At 43.6% G+C, this 20,431-nt stretch overlaps 1 protein-coding gene across 6 annotated transcripts in view; it reads right to left on the reverse strand.

Annotated features, from left to right (window-relative positions):
• Positions 1 to 20,431, reverse strand: part of GALNT13 (polypeptide N-acetylgalactosaminyltransferase 13) — a 158,424-nt gene that overhangs the window by 81,453 nt on the left and 56,540 nt on the right. For all 6 annotated transcript variants that reach the window (XR_005105865.1, XR_005105862.1, XR_005105863.1 and 3 more), the window contains exon 4: positions 13,722 to 13,890. Coding sequence is in view for 2 of the 6 variants with exons in the window: in XM_037398344.1 (XP_037254241.1) it covers positions 13,722 to 13,890 (169 nt within the window). In the remaining 4 variants the exon portion in view is untranslated. The remainder of the gene's footprint in view (positions 1 to 13,721; positions 13,891 to 20,431) is intronic.

Genomic DNA, 20,431 nt, shown 5'->3' on the forward strand with positions numbered 1-20,431 from the left:
TCTTAATTTAGCGTCACGTCCACACACGTTATTTTTGAAGCATGACCAAGAATAATTTCACATAAAATGGAAGACGTCACCTTAAAACAGCTTATCATGCTTACAAAAACAACTCCGTGTATTTAAATGTGTTCTTATGTGGAATAACATCTTACATGCCGATTCTTAGGAAAACGTTTATCAGTTCACAAATGAGCTGAGGGAAACTCAAGTACCTATAGGACAACTTCAGTGCTGATGTGTTTAACACAGGGTGCTCGGTGGCCAGGGGCTGAGGCTGAGGAGGGCAGCAGCGAAGGCAGGCAGGTGCAGGAGCGCCTGTGCCAACAGAGGGAATCGAAGGCACCCTCAAGTGGAACGGGGAAGTGGTGGATGTTGGACAACCTTAACCATGCCTTGACGCCTCTGAATTCAGGGATTTCATTTTGAAAGCTGTCCCAGTAACAAAGCACTCCAGCTCAGCTATACAATACTGTCAAACGCCTTCCAAAAGTTCGTGATTGTATATTGATTAGTGCAATAGAAGTGTTCTCTGAAAAGCAAGCGGAGGGATGACCTGACAGGACTGACAGTTCTGACAGACAGAGACTGGACAAGGGTAGACCCCGCCACACCATCGGTAATTGCCTGTCACCATCCTTCAGCCGCCTTCTCCCCCCAGCCCCTTCCCAATGAAAACAGATGGCAAGATGCACCCTGAAAAAGATTATGATACTGCTTACCATGGTAAGGCTACTACTAGTTATTTTGGTGTTTAAATCTCGCAGCTGGCAGCTGGTGTGGCTTGGCTGCTTTGTCAAGGTACATTTTCTGTAGGATACACTACAGAAATCAAGCAAATGCTTTATCAGGGGGTTGGACTGCGTTATCTCCAGAGGTCCCTTCCAAACCACACCATTCTGTGATCCTCTGATATTGCTCCCATCACAATGAAGCATTTAAAAAACCTAGATTGCCCATTCAAGAGAAGCACCTTTCCCTCCCTACAGGCTCCGCAGCATTCCGCAGCAGCGCTGGTTTTGCTGTATGAAGAACCAGAGGTCAAGGCTCTAAGGAGAAGCCGTGCCCGGGACCTTGCAGTGCCCTGCCCCTGTGTCACCACATGCCCTCCTTGCCTCAGGAAGCACTTCAGCAGCCTGATAGCTCCTGATCCACAGTACGCCCTCAAGAAATGCTCAGTAACATCCTGAGATGTCCCCATCAGCACTGATCACCAATGCTGGCATCTTGGCCATCTACCCCTGTGTTCACTCACAGCATTTCTCCAACATCACCCCGTAGCTTTGTGGCGCACAACCTGAAATTGAGGCATACCTCTTGTTATGAAATGCAGAAAGCCTGAAATCTTGCCATTTCTCATCATCCCCCATGCCAGCACCCCCCGAGAGCACGTCAGCATGCACCATCTCCATGCTCAGGTGCTACTCGCCGCTGCGAAGATGAATGCACCACTGCATAGTGAAGCTGGCAGCCAGTTATATTTATCTCCCTCTAGACCTGGAACACGCCACCGCTGCGTTGATACCTCACAAGATGCCAAATCTTATCAGTGTGTATTGATTACGTGCCAGGGTGCTAATAGCACATAAGGAATGCTTTTTGTGCTCCGCTGTACCTGGCTTTCAGGAGCGCACTCATGGATTGTGATTCCTGTGGGACAGTGTTGGTATCCACAGAAATACTCCAAGTATTTCCACCTTCCTCTAATCTTGAACAGGATTTTAAAAAACATAAGGAAAGGTGCACTTAAATTAAAAGAATATATAAAATAAAATTCTGGCAAAACAACAGCTTCTTTGATGTCCGGCAGTACCAGCAGACCGTTTCTGGTCTCCCTCCACAAAGAACGGCAACCAAAACCCCCAGCTCTCCTTGCTAAAGTGGTTTTGAAGCAGCAAGTACGTGATGGGAAGCCAAATGCAGCACTGGCATGACTCCAGCCGCCAGAGCTGCTAAAACACCCTACAGCCCTCTCCAGAGCCAGGCCTCTGGCCAGCACCTTTACGGAAAACTTCAGGCAGCGAATGCTCCCCTACCACAAACCTTCCTGTCAAAACTGTTAATTGCGCCATGCGCAGATCACCAATGCTCCTTTTTGGTGTTTGGTTTTGCTTTCTGAAAATCACAAGTTGGACTGTAAGTTAACTACCCCAGTAAGCAATAATTTATTTCTAGGGTGATAACTCTCCTACTATGAGAATCCTTTCGCCTTAAATAGTCTCCGATCCACTTTAAACAAAACCTGCCAGCTACTCAAGGAAAGAGAAAGTGTGAAAATGAAATATATGGTTATCTCCAGAGGTCCCTTCCAACCCGCACCATTCTGTGATCCTCTGATATTGCTCCCATCACAATGAAGCATTTAAAAAACCTAGACTGCCCATTCAAGAGAAGCACCTTTCCCTCCCTACAGGCTCTGCAGCATCCCAGAAGACAACACTGTCCAAGGGTTCAAATTCCCTGCCAAAATGGCATTCATTTAAGCTTTATCTGTTGTGTCTCCTCTTGCCCACAGATACAGGTGGCGCACGAGGCCGTGCGAGCTCCACCAAGCGCCAGCACTCCCGACCCAGAGGGTAACACGCCACCCTGTAACCCATCCTGCTGCAGCGTTTCAACACGCACAGCTGTAACCCTGCTTCAATGAACTTACTTCAAGTGAACCAGTTTGTATTTTAGACTGGAATTTATGCAATTGAAAGGTAAATAGAAAACAATTGAATAGGAACTTATTTCACTTAGAGGAAAGTAGAACTGTCCTGGAACTGTCGCTACGTTGTCTTACCAAATTTTATCGTACCGATGCACTCCAAAGCTAACCAACTTTTATATCCAGCAGATGATGAATGTGAAAATATCTTACAAGGATTTTTCTCTGTTGTTTCATTAGAGTATCAATAGGTTTGCCACTTCTGGGAGCAAAGACCCTTCATTCACACCTTCAGCTACCACTGTTCATAAAGCTTTGGGTATAGCCTTGGATATCACCTCTTCCTTGGGGTTTTTCAGCTCCAAGCTCCATTTTAATATTTTTGAAGTTACTTTTACATCTGACGAAGAACACAGTAATACAGCACAGTATTGCCAATCATTGGAAGAGGCTTCCCAGGGAGGTGGTGGAGTCCCCATCCCTGGAGGGATTTAAAAGAAGCACAGATGAGGTGCTGAGGGACACGAGTTAGGGGTGGCTTTGGCAGCGCTGGGCTAACGGTTGGCCTTGATCTTAAGGGTCCTTTCTAACCTTAATCAAAGAATCAAAGAACAGTTTGGGTTGGAAGGGACCTTAAAGCCCACCCAGTTCCCAGCCCTGCCCCAGGCAGGGACCCCCCCCAGCCCAGGCTGCTCCCAGCCCCATCCAGCCTGGCCTGGAGCACTGCCAGGGATGGGGCACCCACAGCTGCTCTGGGCAGCCTGGCCCACCGCCTCGCCGCCCTCACGGGGAGAGGTTCTTCCTGATATCTGACCTGCATCTGCCCTCTTTCCACTTAAAACAATGCAGTGTAGAGGTGACCATTTCTTTTTCAGAGGACTATACTAGAGGCCACTTTGGACTTTCTCTACCCTTTCCAACAAAAATCAAAGACCTATAATGGAAATTACAGATCAGATCAGGCTTTCTTGGATGGTTTTTGATCATTTCCAGTGCCATTTTTTGTTATATGATTGCTGAATCTTCTTTGAAGCTCATCAAGCCCACCTCAAACTTCCCCTTCATATTTTTCAAAATATTTTAGTAAGTATTAACTTTGAATCCTCAAATCTCTTATTCATATCTGCAATAAATGATGTAAGAAACAAAAAAATAATTTTCACACGCTTTTGCTTTCACACAGCTCTGGAGCCCCCAGCTAAGGGATGAAATTCTGCACCACATGAAGTAAAGATGAGGGTGGTGGCATGCTTTCATGCTGCAAGCTTAGCTCTTCATTCAGCATTTGCCTGTAGTCAGAAGGTACATCTCCATGCTGTGCTCGGCAAAGCAGGTAAATGATGTGCTGGATTCAGAGGTTCCTCCCAAAACTGAACTGCTGGCAAGAAACCAACTGCAATAAATCAGCCAAAGGCTTGGTGACCCTATAGTCCTCTGTGAGCACCCAGCCAAATCCCTGCTCCTGTGCTGTCCTCCCCCCATGCTGTCCTCCCCACACATCCACGCACCGCCAGAAAGCTCATTTCATAAATCCACAAGGATTAGTACTGCACTATACAGCTGTCAGTCAGTACACTTCTGGAAGTCTCCAAATACCATTTTCAAAATTCAGAGTGCCTTTTCCAGTCTGTACACACCACCACATAAATTTCTGAGAAATTATTTTTCTTTTTATTTTGTTCTTACTTAAAATAATAATGCACAGATTTTTAAAGGAGTTTATGGGATAAGGTAGGAAGTAGCCGATTTCTCTGAATGAATGCACATAACCAAGCTGGAGGACAGCTTCCATCAGGGAGGAGATAAAACAGGAGCATGAATTACCCACACAGGCTTATTTCCTGGCATTCTTACAACTATTTCTGGCTACTCCTTTACAACAAAGTGAATTTTCTCTGCATGCCACAAGAGGTTTCAAAACACAAGACCATCCTCTTAGTAGAGAGACACATGCCCCAAAAGAGAAGTTGCCCAGTGTTACATCCACCGCAGCCAGATACATCAGCACAGATGCCTACCTGGGTGGTGGCCAGCGCTACTGCAGGGCCAGGACTGCCTCAGGCTGGTGCTTTTAACTGGTCCTTATTTCTGCCTGGAGTTAAGAGGAGATGCCTTGCAATGCCAAAGCCATCCGCATACCTGTTGACAGAAGCTGAACCACGGATCTTTATTGCTTTGACTGTTTAGTGCTCAGAAATGAACTTATACTGATGATCTGCTTGTAGAAGCATCATCTAACAAGCTGCATGGCTGAGAAGGCATTTGCTTGTCTCAATGCCTATCCTCTTAAAAAAAAAAAAAGTGTAGCCCCGGCCCCTCGCCCGTAAGGTCTCTGTGTGCCCTGACAAGGTCCCCTCTCCGCCTCCTCCTGCCCCGGCTGGGCAGCCCCCGCTCCCGCAGTCGCCCCGCACACACCACCTGCTCTAGCCCCGCCGCACCTTCGTTTAATCATTAAGGATCTTCTTTTAGTAAAGAAGCTATGATTAGTTTTTCGTGCTGCCGAATACAATTTTGCAGGCTCTTCTCACTCGTCAGTCGTATCCAGAGGCTCATTCCCACATTCCCCTTCCAGGCACGTATAGAAGCTGAACTTTGTTCCTCGCAACAACTGGTTGGGCCAAGAGCAGCACTCACGGTAACCATCCGTTTCTGAGTCTTGACTTGCCAGGCAAAGGGACAGCTTTACACGAAGGAAGCAATTTCATGCTTGAAGAGCCTTGCGCTATTAAGTCAGAAAATTGAGTTACAGCTGCTTCGCAGGGTGGACCCTGCAGCCAGCGAGGGTCAGGATCAGCCCTGAGGTACATGGGGGGACTGTCCTGGGATGAGCTGCTGACAGAAAAGCAGAACTGAAATGAGATCGACCTACCTGAAATCCTTCTGTTTAAATACTACATATTTTCCTAAATCGCATACCACACAAGGACTAAACACCTACCAGTTCAACCTAGCACTGTTACATTATTTAGGGTATTTATGGGAAAACTAGGAACATGCTTATCCTTGCAATGTGGATAACCTTGACATACTTTAAAAATATGAAATAGCCACACATTTTAAAAACTAAACAGGCCATGCAAATCAAAATCTTCAATTAAGTACCCTCCATCCCCATTCTCAAAGGTCTGGGGGTAAAGCCGCATGTCAGCTGTCCTGATTATCTGGGAGAAGCTACGATGGGAAGGAGGTGAGGTCCCATCAGCACTGGCTTCCAAGGCAGCCTGCAAATTCTTTACTAGAAAAAAAATAAAAATTAAACAATACCTGCCAAATAACACTGAAGTTATCCATTCTCTTATACAAACAGCTTAACCATTTACTACTATTCCAAGTCACTTGAAGCCATAAATAAAGAAAGTAAAAATACCTTGGTTAGATCAATTTTTCTACAAATAAAATCATTCTTTATGCTTAGAGTAGAGCGATATTTTGGGGGCCTCTCTAGCAAAGCCATTATCCCAGGCTGACTGCAGTGCTGCCAGGAACTGAAACCAGTTTTCAACTATTTTAACACAAAGTAAGCAGCTGAATTCTTCTGGTTTACAATCAAATCTCCTCATGTTAACTGCCTTCCTCTAAAGCAGACTACGGACCACATGGAGCAGCGTGTCAACAAGAAGCAGGTTTATCTTTCTGGAAATCAAACTCTTTGCAAGTTCTTTGAACAAAGGACACCCTCAAAGATCCATGTGTACCGTTGTCTACAAAAAAATGCCGCTTAGTGTAAGGAACTAACTAAGTCCACAGCCAAAACCGCTTCTGCAGCCTCCAGATGTAACCCCTTCTCCCTAGACACATTTCTGCTCCTTTGGTACATACACCTCCAGATGCAGAGAAATTTAATCTGTTTTCAGATTAACAAGAATAAGCCAATTCCATTCAAATGACTCGTACAGATTGACCTCTACTGAGCATTCGCATTTTCTTCTCTTCTTACACATGGGTGCTTCGCTGATGGTGTCTGAATCAAAAATCTTCCTTTTGTACCTGTGTCTGTTCTGTCACATACAGCTGTCCTCACGTGACACGCATATATATATATAGATAATATTCTTACCTGTGCAGGCCTCATTCCTAGTTAAAACAAAAACTGTCAATCTGATAAAGTCATTTGAAGAGCAGCATAAAGCAAAGCAAACTGCTGGTCTGTCTTGCAGGCAGCTCCTGGGAGCGATCTAAAGCCCACCTGTAAAGACACACTCCAACAGCTCCTGAGAGCTGGGCAGAGAGCAGGGGTTCCTTGCATCGCTTGCCCTCTGTCAGAGCTATGGCACCGGTGCATTTCTAATTTTAGGAGCAACCCTGTGGGTAAGAATCTCATGGCGGTTGCTGTTGCTTTGGCACTATGTGGAAATTGAGAGTGCAAACAATTAGTTAGTAAAATGGCAAGCTAGTAAAGAAAGGGCTACAAGCATTTCTTGAGTTACTGCTGCACCCTATTAGGCTTAAATTGTGTATAACCACAGTACAGGTAATGAATGAAAAACCTGGTACGTTATTGTCGTTTGTTACACACCAGCTACCAAATGGTTAGAAAAGATACTCTACATGGAATCTCCCCAAGCATACCAAGATGCTCCACGGTGAGGACGTTTTGCAAATGCCAACTTAGGTTTATCTGGAAATGTGACCAAAAAAAAAAGATGTCCTCTCATTTCCTGAGCTTAGCCCAGCTGATTTGAGCTGAGGCGTGCTCTGCAGACAGGTCCTGCCCCTGCTCCAGCTGGCTGTGCCATGAGGGACATCACATTGCCACAGCCACCAAGGGGTAATGGCCACAGATTTCAACTGATCCTTTTGTTACGTGAAAGTACAGATGAAGGACTCACAAAACCAGATTAGAAGCCAGATGTTCACTTGTGAACATATTTTTCTCATTGCTGGAGAATTACTTTTATAATCTTAACACTCTTTAGCTAATTTATACATCGGGAATTGTCTTTAACCTTATACAGATTACTTGTATGTACTTTCTCTCCCTACTGGCAGCCAACCTGGGTGATTTTTTCCCCCTCAGACAAGGTGAAATAATTTCTAAACTGTCATTTCAAAGTAATTTCTAGCCCAAACTCATTGCCAAATTCTCCCCAAGCTTACTTGCTCATGAGTGGTTTATAGATTCTCTGTGTGTAATGGTATATACACAGTAAAATCTTAAAAAATAAATAAGCTTTTAATTATACAAAGCTGTAAGCAGATAAGAGTTCCTTTGTTGCTGGGTTTATGTACTTTATCCACCACGACTTAGAGCCGGGAAAAACCCTAACACAACACTTTCTGGTGCAAGACAAATGGATTAGATGCAAGCATTACAAAATAAAACAATTTACCCTCCCTTATCAGGGCCAAATTGCAAGAACAAATAGCGGTATCACAGACAAATCTAATCAAAGCTTCCTGCCCCGTAACACGGAGTTCGAGGCACTAAGGGATTTTCACAGATGTTCCACAAAGGAAATTTCCACAAGCAGCGATCGCCATTTCTATACTACTTCCTCCAGAGCCTTTCCCTCCACCCTGGGACCACCCATCAAGGTTTTTGCTTCTAAGAAGCCAACCCAGAACTATGGCACCAAGTTTAAGCCGCAATTACAGTTTCAAAAATGGTAATGTGTGATTGTGTTTCTGATCAGAAATGTATGCGCATAAGCACAGACACACACACAAACACAATGGAAAACAGCTAACTTCAACCTAAACTTCAATAAGAAAATCCAATTAAAATGGTATGGGCATTTGTAGAACAGCACTCATCCAGAAAAGATTGACGATGGATTTCTTCCCTTGCTGGAGAAAATACTTTGAAATAAAACTAAACATTTCTATGATGAATTAAATTGGGTTTAAGGTTTAATCAATAGCTACTTCAAATTAGACCTGACACTGATTAAAAATCTTCAAGTTGGCCATTACCAACAGAACTTGGGCAATCGAGGGACATTCTTTGGTGGGCAGCACTAGATGTAACGGGGAGCAAGTTAACTGCCAGCATGAACGTCGTGTTCATGTGCTGGACTGACATCTCAGCGCAGGAGCAGAGATGCGCAGGACTCCGCCATACTGTCCCGTTACAGCACACAGGAGGTGGCTTTTGCGCTGTCCTGGTGAGAGAACTCATTCCTGCAGAAGTGTGAGCCAACTCATCGACTTTGTGGAGGTCAGGACTGCGCATCAGGCCAATTCACAAACATCCCCGTTTGGGAGAAGGGCAAGACAAGAGGCAGCCGCCTTATCACAAAACTGTAAAGGGAATTTCTCATTAGCCACCAACCAATCCAGCCTTCCTTTTCTTCCTACAATTCATAAAGTGAAACTTTTTTTTAGAAATCTAACATTTTTCCTTTGAAAAAAATATCTCCCTCATCTTACAAACACAAGTACTGTGGTTGCAGTGTAAATCCAGAATTAGCTCACAGTCATCGAACATTTAATCAGAGAGTCATAACAGGTTTCAAGAGCTCTTTCATCTGCTAATGTGAAAAAAATTATGATTCCCTCAGATTTTTTTTTTTTTTTACTCTTAAATATGTGTTTCTTATTCAGACTCTTACGACATACACACACACCCCCCTCTGCTTTGATCGTTTGGAGGCACAACAGCAGCAATGATCACAAACAGTGACAGCCCAGGTACTATCTGCTGCTCTATATAAATATATACATACACATATAAATACATACACACACACACTCCCCAGTGAAAAAGCTACCTTGTCAGTGTACTACTACTAATTCACTGTCCTCTTCCCAATGACTTTGACAATAAACGTACCATAGCATAACTGAAGAATTAATTTCTAGAATAAGAAATTACAACAAGACTCTTCTTTTTTCTTTTTTGGGGGGGGCTCTTTGTTTCTTATCAGAATTCTCAAGTCTAGTTGTAGACATTAATTTGTGGCATGGACATCATATTATAATGCACAATTCTAAATAACTCTTGCAGAGATATAAAGGCAGTGGGAAACCTTTTCCCAGCAGACGACACTCTGCGTTTAGGGCTAAACCACAGCTGGAAATCATAAAACCTTCTAAACACAGGACTAATGGGTAAGCTGTGGGTTTATTTTCATTGAAGACAGGAGTGTGGGAAGTCAGACACATCATTTTCTGCTTTAAGCCTATACTTGACACCACCAGGAGCAGGAAGAGGACATCCCTGAGAAACAGGCATTCAGCTTTTCCAACATCTTAATCTTAAACCAGCCCAAGACAGAAAGTTGCTGCATCTGTCAGGGACATCTCATGCAAGACAGAGAAGAGGAGCAGTGCTTAGGACTGCTGCCAGTGGCTGTGACTCCCCTCCACCCCAGGGACCCCACACAACCCTGACGGCACATGAATCCTTAATTACTGGCGCAGGCAGCCAGAACGGAGACCGCGACTTAATGGCGTGGCACGCGATCTGAGCTATGTGAAAACGCCACTTACACACAGCGAAATGTTGACAGGCGAGAGGTACAATAAAAAGGTCAAGTCATGGCAAGAGTTAACTAGTCCTGTATAAATGCCCTTCATTCCTTTAATCCCCCAGCATCATTACCAAAATAGAGAGCCGCTTGGCCGCTTCCCGGCACACACCCACGAAGACAGCGGTGGCGATGCCCTGCACGCCAGCCACTGCCTGCCCAGGCACAGCCACCCGCCTCCCGCGCCCCTGCACCCACCGCCCCGCAGGCACCCACTGCCCGGCAGGTGCCCACCTTGCCCCCAGCCTCCCGCAGAGCCTCCTCGCGCTGGCCCCAAGGCTTCTGCCACATTTAGCCAATACACCGACTTAACACATTTACACCTTGATAACATCCATCTTTGCAACAGCTCACGATTACTCAAAACGCAGCAGTATCCACAGCTCCACAGGTTATCACAGTTTTGTCACTAGACAGCACATGCAGCAAGAACATTTATTTATTTTACTTTTTTCTGTTCGTCTAATTTTGCTACAGAAAACTTCCTGGCCTCTGAAAGAGAAGCTTGCATTTATAACGTGAAAGGCACAGCGAGTTTGACACCCAGGGCAAATTGGATGCCTCTGTCCCCCACATCAATAAAAATACATCTTTCTGTTATACACTAAATATATTAACCATAAAATCATATTCTTCCTTAATAGCAAAGAATTATAAATTGGTTTTCAGAACAATTTAATACACCCTAAGGACAGAATATGTAAGGAAAGCACCTGTCTGAAGAGGAAAATGAGAAAATTATTTTTTTCCTAAGTCCCGTAATACTTCCTGTCCTTTTAACAAAGAATACGAAACATCTTTTCATCTAGAAAATGCATTTAGACAGGTTTCTCGCAGTATTAAAAAGCTCATCTCCCTCAGACTGAGCAGAACTATAAATTAAGCTGAACGTTTCACTGGTTTCTTCTATCCACACTTTCTTTTCAACGAGTGCCACCAGGGAAAGAAGAAAGCCTTCCAAAACAGACCGAGAGACTTTGCAAGTGCCCCCCTTGTTCTCGTGTCTGCAGCACCCGGGTCTTCTCAGTCTGCTGCAAAGCCTGCAGGGAAGAGGAGCACACTCCACAGAACTGGGACAGCCTCGGCAGCCCAGTGCAAGCCGAGGCACCCGCCAAGAGCATCGGGGTAAAAGAAAATAATTAGGAAGCAGCAGGAGAAACCCCAGCCCAGCATCGCAGCGCATCCTCCTCACTTCTCAGAAAGCTGCAAGATGCCCTGTGCCTGCTGCAACCATTGCAACACTGGAGCCAGCCCCACCAGCTTGTTGTGACCACTCTCCGCACTCTCACAAAGGGCAAGCAATAAAGAACAAACAAGCCATAAAGCTTGCCCGATGCGTCCACTTTTTGTGAAATATATCTCTGCTAGCAATGATCTGAGCTGGTGTTTTACGGGGACTTGGCATCACCAAATTACAAATGATCATGTTGCAGAGAAGCATCACTCTGTTGTTTGTGGACAAGGTCTACCGTTAAAACCATGCTGCTCCTTCTATTATCTGCAGGCATTTACAAATAAAATCCAGGGAACAAAGCATTTCTTTTATTTTAGAGTTCACAGGAACCCAAAGGATTTAATTCCAAACAAAGCATAATAAGCAAGATTTCAGCTAAGTGACTTTCAATTTAAAAATCAAAAGTAATGGGAGATTTTAGAAGACATGACCACTTGTATATATTTAGCTATGTTTGTATTTATCTGATTTTTTTTTTGTATATAAGCTGCAGTACCTATAAATCAGACCATTTATGTAGGTGAAGGACAACAGGGAAAAAAACTGAATTGGAAAAGGTAAAATTCAATCAACACTAGCTTTCTATAAAAATTAAGCAGAAAAAAATACCCACCTCAAAAAATTTACTTCCAAAACTATGTAAGTTTGTATAACCCTCCACGCATGCAATTTCAGTTATAGATTTTTAGGAGAATGTCCTAATGCAAAAATTTCAAGATAAAATGGGCTTGACAGCATACTCTATCAGCTAGGCTAGCTTTAACACCGCTACTGGGAGACACAAGGAAATTCTCTTGACTACAGAAAAAAATGTATACAACAAATCTAGACTATTTATTTTCTTGTTAAGTACCATAATTTGCTGGATCTTTAGATAGTAATGGAATTCCCTATTTAAATGGAGATAAACACGCACCCTCACACTTTCACATCAAACACATGTGTAAACACAAGCCCCCCTTGTGACTGGAACAATTAATCCATAAATTCCATTAAAAATTATTCTGTAGACTTGGTGAAACACTCCCCCAAAGCTATTCCACCGTCTCAAAGTCATCACACAAACTTCAAGCTTCACTTAAAAATAAATTGTTACTAGACTTAAAAACAAAACAAAAACCCCAACCACAAAACCTCTTTCAGTTTTTATATTTTGAAAAATGTTCTGTAAAATTCTGATTGTTCTAGAATGAATACGCTGAGAGCAGCCCTGCGGAGGAGGACCTGGGGGTGTCGGTGGGCGACAAGCTCAGCGCGACCCAGCCATGGGCGCTCGCAGCCAGAGCCCCGGCCGTGCCTGGGCTGCCCCCCCAGCAGGGCCGGCAGGGCGAGGGAGGGGGCTCTGCCCCTCTGCCCCGCTCTGCTGAGACCCCCCCGCAGCGCTGCCTCCAGCTCTGGGACCCGGCATAAGGGGGGCACGGAGCTGTGGGAGCGAGCCCAGCGGGGGCCACGGAGATGGGCAGGGGCTGGAGCCCCTCTCCTGGGAAGCCGGGCTGGGAGAGCTGGGGCTGTTCAGCCTGGAGAAGAGCAGGCTCCGGGGGGGCCTTAGAGCAGCTCCCAGCGCCTGAAGGGGCCGGCAGGAAAGCTGGGGGGGGCTTCTTACAGGGGCACGTGTGACAGGGCACGGGGGTGGCTTTGAGCGCAGAGAGGGCAGATGCAGGTCAGAGATCAGGAAGAACCTCTCCCCGTGAGGGCGGCGAGGCGGTGGGCCAGGCTGCCCAGAGCAGCTGTGGGTGCCCCATCCCTGGCAGTGCTCCAGGCCAGGCTGGATGGGGCTGGGAGCAGCCTGGGCTGGGGGGGGTCCCTGCCCGGGGCAGGGGTGGGAACTGGGTGGGCTTTAAGGTCCCTTCCAGCCCAAACCGTCCTGTGAGTCTATGAAAACTAAAAGAAAACTCATCCTACAGGTAGTTTTTTGTATTGGTAGCATTTTTTTCTTTAGCAGCATTAAAATATCCATTTTTAAACGCCGAAAGATAGTTATGAAAATTTATAAAGTCAACATTGATGTTTTTATCATTTTAAAACCATAGAAATAATATTTTCCCTGAAGAAAAAAAATATTTAAATTATTCCAGGTGATAAGACACACCAGAGGGCATTTTGTTATGTGCCACAATGCAAACTGACTGCTAAGTTGACAATTTTTCAGCTGTTCACAAAATAAATTGCACAGGATAGTAACGTTTGTGATGCAGTAACTCTTCTCTTAAGACAGTTTGTACTAGAAGCCAAATCTAGAAAGAGTAAACCCTGGCATTTTCAAATGGCTTCCTTCGGCAACCACTGGTAATAACATCCATTAATTAACCTTGAGACGCCGCCATATCTCATGCCTTGAGAGGAGACTGGCGGTACCGCGGGGACTCACCCATCTAATCTCACGTCAGGCAAACTTCGGTTCAGGGCAATCAGGTCACTGGCCATAAGGTTAAACTGGTTGATTTTAAACAACTCTTTCATCTTCTCCTGGTCATCCTTGGGAATGAGCACAGCCTTTCCCATCTCTCCAGGTCCTTCTTGGCTTCGAGAAATAACAGCTGTAACACAAAACAGCAAAAGGCAACTTTTAGTATGCAGACATATGTTTTATTTTTCACCAACGGGGCTCCGCAAGTTTTGGTGTTCAACAAGGAACATTAAAAAATATATAACATACCACAGTTTTCTTTATGCTCCACTGTGAGGTTTTACCTCTATCTGGATCCTAATGTGGACTTAGCTCCTTTCTAAGATGAATAAAAAACCCAGATTTGTTCACTTGCAGCTTTTGGTTTAATCACAATGACAGCAAATGACTATTCTCAAGAGATTTACACCAGGATTACACAGCGCAACACCAGATTCTCTCTGAGACTGCAGACAGAAAAGATCTGGAGAGCACTTTCATAGCTATTGAAAATATTTGAAGAACATCATATTAAACTAACTCTAACCAACTTTTTTATTTAGTTTCAACCACCAGGCATGTGATAGCATAATCTCAACCCTTTAATAAATAAATCAATTAATTTTCAGTGACAAAAAAAAAAATCTATCCTGAAAAGTACAGTATCCCACCCTGACAGAGTATCTTTTACATATTATTAGAGACTAGTTTTGAGAAATATTTGTATAGCCAATTTTGAATTTTGAGGAAAATCCTAGTATTGCTTTGTGCAAGCACACAAAAATAAACAAGATACAGACTACCTTTTTAGGAAACAATATCTTAAAAGAAAGGAAACATCCCACATATAGAAGTATTTATAATCATTATTCTAAAGCAAAACCTTTAGACAGAAGATGACAGAACCGCCATCAGTTTTCTTCTCCAGCCTCAATGTGCAGCTAAGCAAAGAGGCCAGTTCCCCTCCCAGCTACTTAATACCTTGATGCTGCACCAACCCACAGAACGAGAAACACCTGAATCTGTAACTAATTTTACATTCACGCTTCAAATCAGCCTCTTGACTGAGGCTGATTAATTAATACTGATTAATTTGTCTTCAGTGATGACTGTTATTTGCTACTGTCATGAATAAGCAAAGTCCAAGCCCTCCGTGTCCGCAGCCCTGGGAGGGCAGCTTGCACACTGTCCTGGGGACCTGGCTGGGCAGCAGCCGATGCTGACGGTGACCTTCAAGCTGTGAACTTCTGTGCCAGATCCCAACATCACCATTTGCAATCTTAACAAAGGGATCTTGGCTTTATTTTTCTGCCACCACATTCATTTCTCATCTTTACTGTCAAAATTACTTTGAAATATTTGATGCTTAATATCCTGACTGTTGCTTATGAAGGCTCCTCTACTCACTGAAACAAAATTAACACATTTATTTTTGCAACAACAACAACAAGAACCTACGAGAATAAAGCTTTTTCTACCAAATGCACAGATAAGTGACTTTTAAGGAAAAATCCATCCATTATTTTTTCAAGCAATTCAGACATCAGGGCTTGCTAGAACAACCTACAGGAAATATACAGAAAAGGCTTTCTAAAAAAAAATATTACAGACTCTGGGCACAGAAATTTTGTTTCCGCAGTTCCACTTTCTGCTTCAGTTGAGCAAAGAACATTTTACAGCATTACTTGATATATTTTTTTATCCTTCCCCTTGATCAGAAGTAGCAGTTTTAGATGCTGCAACAGGAAGAAATTATTAGCTTTTCCTGTGATTACATGCGAAGATGAAACTGCTATCAGATAGATGCTGAAACCTTAAACATGGTGACTCTGAAGTCCTCTGTGTCCAACGTGATTTCCCAGGGACGACAGGCTCAGTGGTTAATGTCTATTGGGGTCAGCAGCATCCTCCCAGCAGCTAAACAGGCTGTGGCACCAGTACCAGCACTGAACGCATGCTTGAGATGCGATGAGATACCCTTTTTCATGTCTGAGCAGAGCTGCCGATTCCTCTCACCTGGCTTTGGGAAAGGATTTCATAACTACACTGCTATCTACGTTCCCTAATAGGCAGAATTTTATCTCTGAGAATACGTCACGCAGCCAAAACCGTTTAGACGTACCACTGGAAAAAATAAAAGTATAAGAACATAGCTGTGCTGTGCTTTTAGCTGCCTCTTAGCGCATTGCTGCACCTCTCCGCAGATATGCCTCGCCCACAGAATTGCTTGGAAACCTGCATTGCACACGTCCACACACAATTATATATGCTACTAAACTCCTCTCGGAGCATTTCATAAGGTATATTTATGTAATGCGTAATAGGAACATAAAATATTTGGGATTAATGGCTGGTAATTAAACTCTGCTATATCATCACTTTCTGGAGGAACGGTGAGACTAGTCATTTGAAGAGCTAGTCCCTCAAGCTGCAAATGCTGTTTATGGAAATAAATTCTGCCTTCTTTTTGCTGGAAGAGGCAGAGGGCACAAATTTATGTAAACAGCAGCAAGGAGCAGGCAAAAAGAGCCAGCCTGACTGCTGAAACCGTGGAAAAACAGGTAAGAAGCACAGAAGGGAGCTTGGTCAACGTCTTCGTCCCCGAGAGCCACCACATACATGGAAGGGAAGGAATCCCTCAAAAAGGGGCAAACCTCTCTGAGGAGGAGAAGGGAATGATGAGAAAGCAAAGGAGGCTTGTCCTTGTGGCATCCTTCACTCTGACAACGTTTTGGAGGAGACATTCTCTGTTTTGCTGCTATATTTAAGGGTTTGTACTAGCTCCAAGGGCCTCACAGACCCCACCCAGAAGCCCAGGACCACCTCTCTTTTATACTGCATCAGCACATACATCTCCTGCCTGTCCAGGCAAGGAGCCATACGGTTCATGGTCAGACAGACCCACTGCAGCCCTGGCATGGGCAGGCAGAGGGGACCCGGGCATCTCGTGCCATAAACTGCCACGTGGCAATGAAGCTGGAGGAGCACCATGAGGCAGAGCACAGCGAGGCACCCAGCCTAAATAGCAAAATGTTTTTACTTTCTGATGAAATACTTTGGAGGTGGCTAGAAGTATCTTAGTGGCCCTTTTTTCCCATAGAAAATGGAAACTTTTCACTAAAATAAATTATTTAAGGGGGAGAAAAAACCAACCCAAAGAATTTAGCAACCCATTATTAGCAGCCGTTATCACAACAGTAAATTTGCTGCCTCTTCTTGTAGTAAGCCAAATATCAAAACTGTATCTCCTTAAAATCTAATAAAATGTTGGTGGCATACCAACAGAGAAGGGATTCATCTCCTAAGCCTAAATAATAGGAAGACAGCTGCAGAGGATGTGTAAACCCACTGCAATTTCATTAGAAGTTCATTAGAAATCCCAACTCATTGCAGCGTACCATCACAGGACGCTGACTAAACTCAGCCTGGAAACTTTTGTTTATTCTGTTTGAAAGCACGAGTTATATATTCCTTCATCTGCAAAACTAATTTTCGTTACAAGACTCTGTATTCTTCTATTGTTTACTAAGGTCCATCAAGATAGAACTTCAAAGATACCTTCCTGCCCTGAAGTTTATTACAAAACCAATCAGAAATTTCCTCAACAGCCTTTCCACTCTCACAGTTTTATTCAAAGCAAAGTACTATCAGATTATATTTCAATCATAGCTTACATATCTCTGGATGAAGAAACACTTAATTCTTCTATGGTTAAAATGCAGCAACCTTGACTTACTGAATCTTTAGAGAAGATGCACACGTTTTATGAATTAACAACGACAAATATGCTAACATTTTCAGAGGTGTAACCTGAATCCATATCCAGGACCATCTCTTACTGTATTTTCTCCCTCATATTTAAATAAACAAGTTTTGATCCCAGAGAGTCTGTAAGAAACAGTCCTCAACTGTCTCAAATCCAGCAGACACGAAGCGCACAACAACCCAGACATACTCACGTTAGGAAAAATAACACTTTCCATTTTCCAAACAATATGTAAAATATTAAAATAAGAACCAATTTAACATCACAATGCCAGAAGTGGCAGGAATATTTAGCAAATTAGTTATTTTGAAAATATTAAATTTGACCAAACTTGTCATAGAAAATTGAATTTTTGCTAGTAATGAACAGATTTAAGAATCTAAAGACGATGTCCAAAGTTTTCTACCGGGTATACACCAAAATTGGCTCTTTAAATGCACAAAGCCACTATAAATATTTCTACTGAACGACCTGTTATTTATCAAAAGCAAACAAAACATTTTTTATTGTTTTTCCAAATATTGACCTTATCATTTTGCCTACTTTTTATGTTCTGCTTTGCCCTCTCTTTCAAGGAAGCACAGCATACTCTAATAGTACAGCATACATCAAATCAAATTGTTCGGAATATTTTATGAAATACCGAATTTGTATTCAAGTTTCCATATCAAAATCCATATGCAAAACATACACACACACTTCTTCAATCACAGAACATAAACATAACACAAAATCTCTTCATCTAGAGGATAAAAAAATATAAATTTGTTTCTTATGTATTCAGAATGTATGAATGGTAAAAGAGGCAATAATCAGTGAATGCACGCTGCTGATTATGAATTACTCCACCTGTACTGGTGTTTATAAGCTGAAATGAGCAGAGCAAGCTATTTCCTGGCAGAGTACATCTTCAAAAAATATCACTTAGAATTTCCTGTCTAAAGCACCTTTTCTACATAGCTTTTATACTTCTTTTGGATAGCACTGTGAAGAGCATTGATTTTAAATGACTCAGCAGCAAGTAACTCCAGCCCTCTGCAGCGGTGATGGGAAGATAGGCTTGTCACTAACAGGGGCTGCCCAGATCTTGCCAAAAAAATTACACAAATAGCGCAAATAGGAGAGGGTTTTCCAACCCCTGCTGCCTCCAGGCTTTTTCCCTGATGGAAAGAGCTGACTCACCCCCTAGAAAGCTGCGTGTCTCCATCAGGAGCAGCCCTTCCCAGCCCAAACCCACCGGTAAGACACCGCTGTCACGGTTCAAAGCACTTGAACTGACCTCCAGGCTTGTGTTTTAAATAACTTGGAATTGTAATGGAGACCCGAGGGAGGACTCAGGGACAACCATGATCCTCAAAGCCAGTGTGGAAGAAGCTGAGAGATGTCATTTTTCTATGTATCAATTACGTGGCTGACTATCAATAAGCTTATTAGCATGTCCGATCCATAAATACTTTGAGAGTGCTTCTGCTGCTGGCAATTTGAAAGTTTTAGTGAGTAACAAAACCAAACAGGAAACAAAAAACTTTGACTCATCTGTTAATTTGCTTTTCCTTTGTGTGGAAAAACCCACCTCCCCCCTTACCGGGCATTCCTCTTGCTGGTACGTGTTAGTACAGTACTGTGGCGTCACACTGACCTGGCCTTGCTGATGGGTCTCCATGGGCTTGTGTTGGTCTCCAGCACCACTCCTCAGTAATTTGAGGTTTTTTATTTACTGTACAACACCTTCCTGAGCTCCAGGGACATAGGTGCCAGCACTTCTGTCTCATGCTGTACTTCATGCTGTTCCAAGGCACTGGGCGAGGCTGCAGGTTTGACTGTTTGTACAACAGCCTCCTGAACTCGTTTGCCTGCGACTTTCTTTGCATGAGACCTTACCCCAAACGCACTGTTCAAGGCTCTCATTCACCAGTATATCCCAGGGTGGAAGGGATCCCTCTGGGAGCCTGGCAGGACCTGCACACGGAAAGCCCACCTGTCCTGGCAGCAGACGGCATCCAGGAGAGCCCTGCCTGCCCGTTAAATTCACTGATACATTTTGGCACTAACAGTCTGCATAACATAAATAAGATTCACTCAGGCTTAGAAATCTTAAAATCACAAACTCTGCCCATATCCAGAAGAAAGAGGAGACCCTGTGTGTGTCGATGATGGGGGGATGCTGGAGATGAGGGGGTATCAGACAGCAGAACCGACAGCACAAGGATGTCGGGAGCTGGAAAGCATCCTCGCTCGCAGCATGGGCACCTGGAAACAAGTGTCCAGCACAAGCTTCAAGCCCTGCCCGCAGTGAGAGGGAGAGGACAGATGAAAAACCAATGAGGATTTCTAGGCTGAAATAACAGGGGAAATAATTTTTGCATACCAAATTAATTCACTTTTATGAGAACTTACATTAGAATACCGTATTTTGAGTCACATTCAAGATTCCTACCTTCCCTTGACCATACTCCCCTTCACAGAGTGAAATGAGTCTGTCTTAACAGCTTTTTGCCAGCTCTATAAACACAAATGTTTGCATCCCTAATATATTTTAGTGAATTTACAAATAATGTCTTAATCCTCAGCAACCATCAAAGCTCATTAAGCATCTTTCCTATATACAAGTTACATGAGATTATGCCATGTCAAAAAAGAAATTAGGTTTTAGATACCCGAAATACTTCAGGGAATAGTCCACTTCCAGGGAAGGCTGAAGAAACTGAAATATTTCAGAACTGTAAAATTTGTGTTTTAGATGGTTCTGTCCTTACCCAAAGATATCTTGGCTGAGAAGGAATGAGCAGAACCAACACCTGGAGGAGCTGCTGAGGTGTGATGCCGTCTCCTTGGTGTATCATACTACCCTTGGCAAGGCGTGGTGGCCTGTGCTTTACTAATCTGAGATCCTCTGTCGTGTGTGTCGAAGACAGAAACTATTTCA

Source organism: Falco rusticolus, chromosome 8 (assembly GCF_015220075.1).
Source record: "Falco rusticolus isolate bFalRus1 chromosome 8, bFalRus1.pri, whole genome shotgun sequence".
NCBI lineage: Eukaryota > Metazoa > Chordata > Aves > Falconiformes > Falconidae > Falco > Falco rusticolus.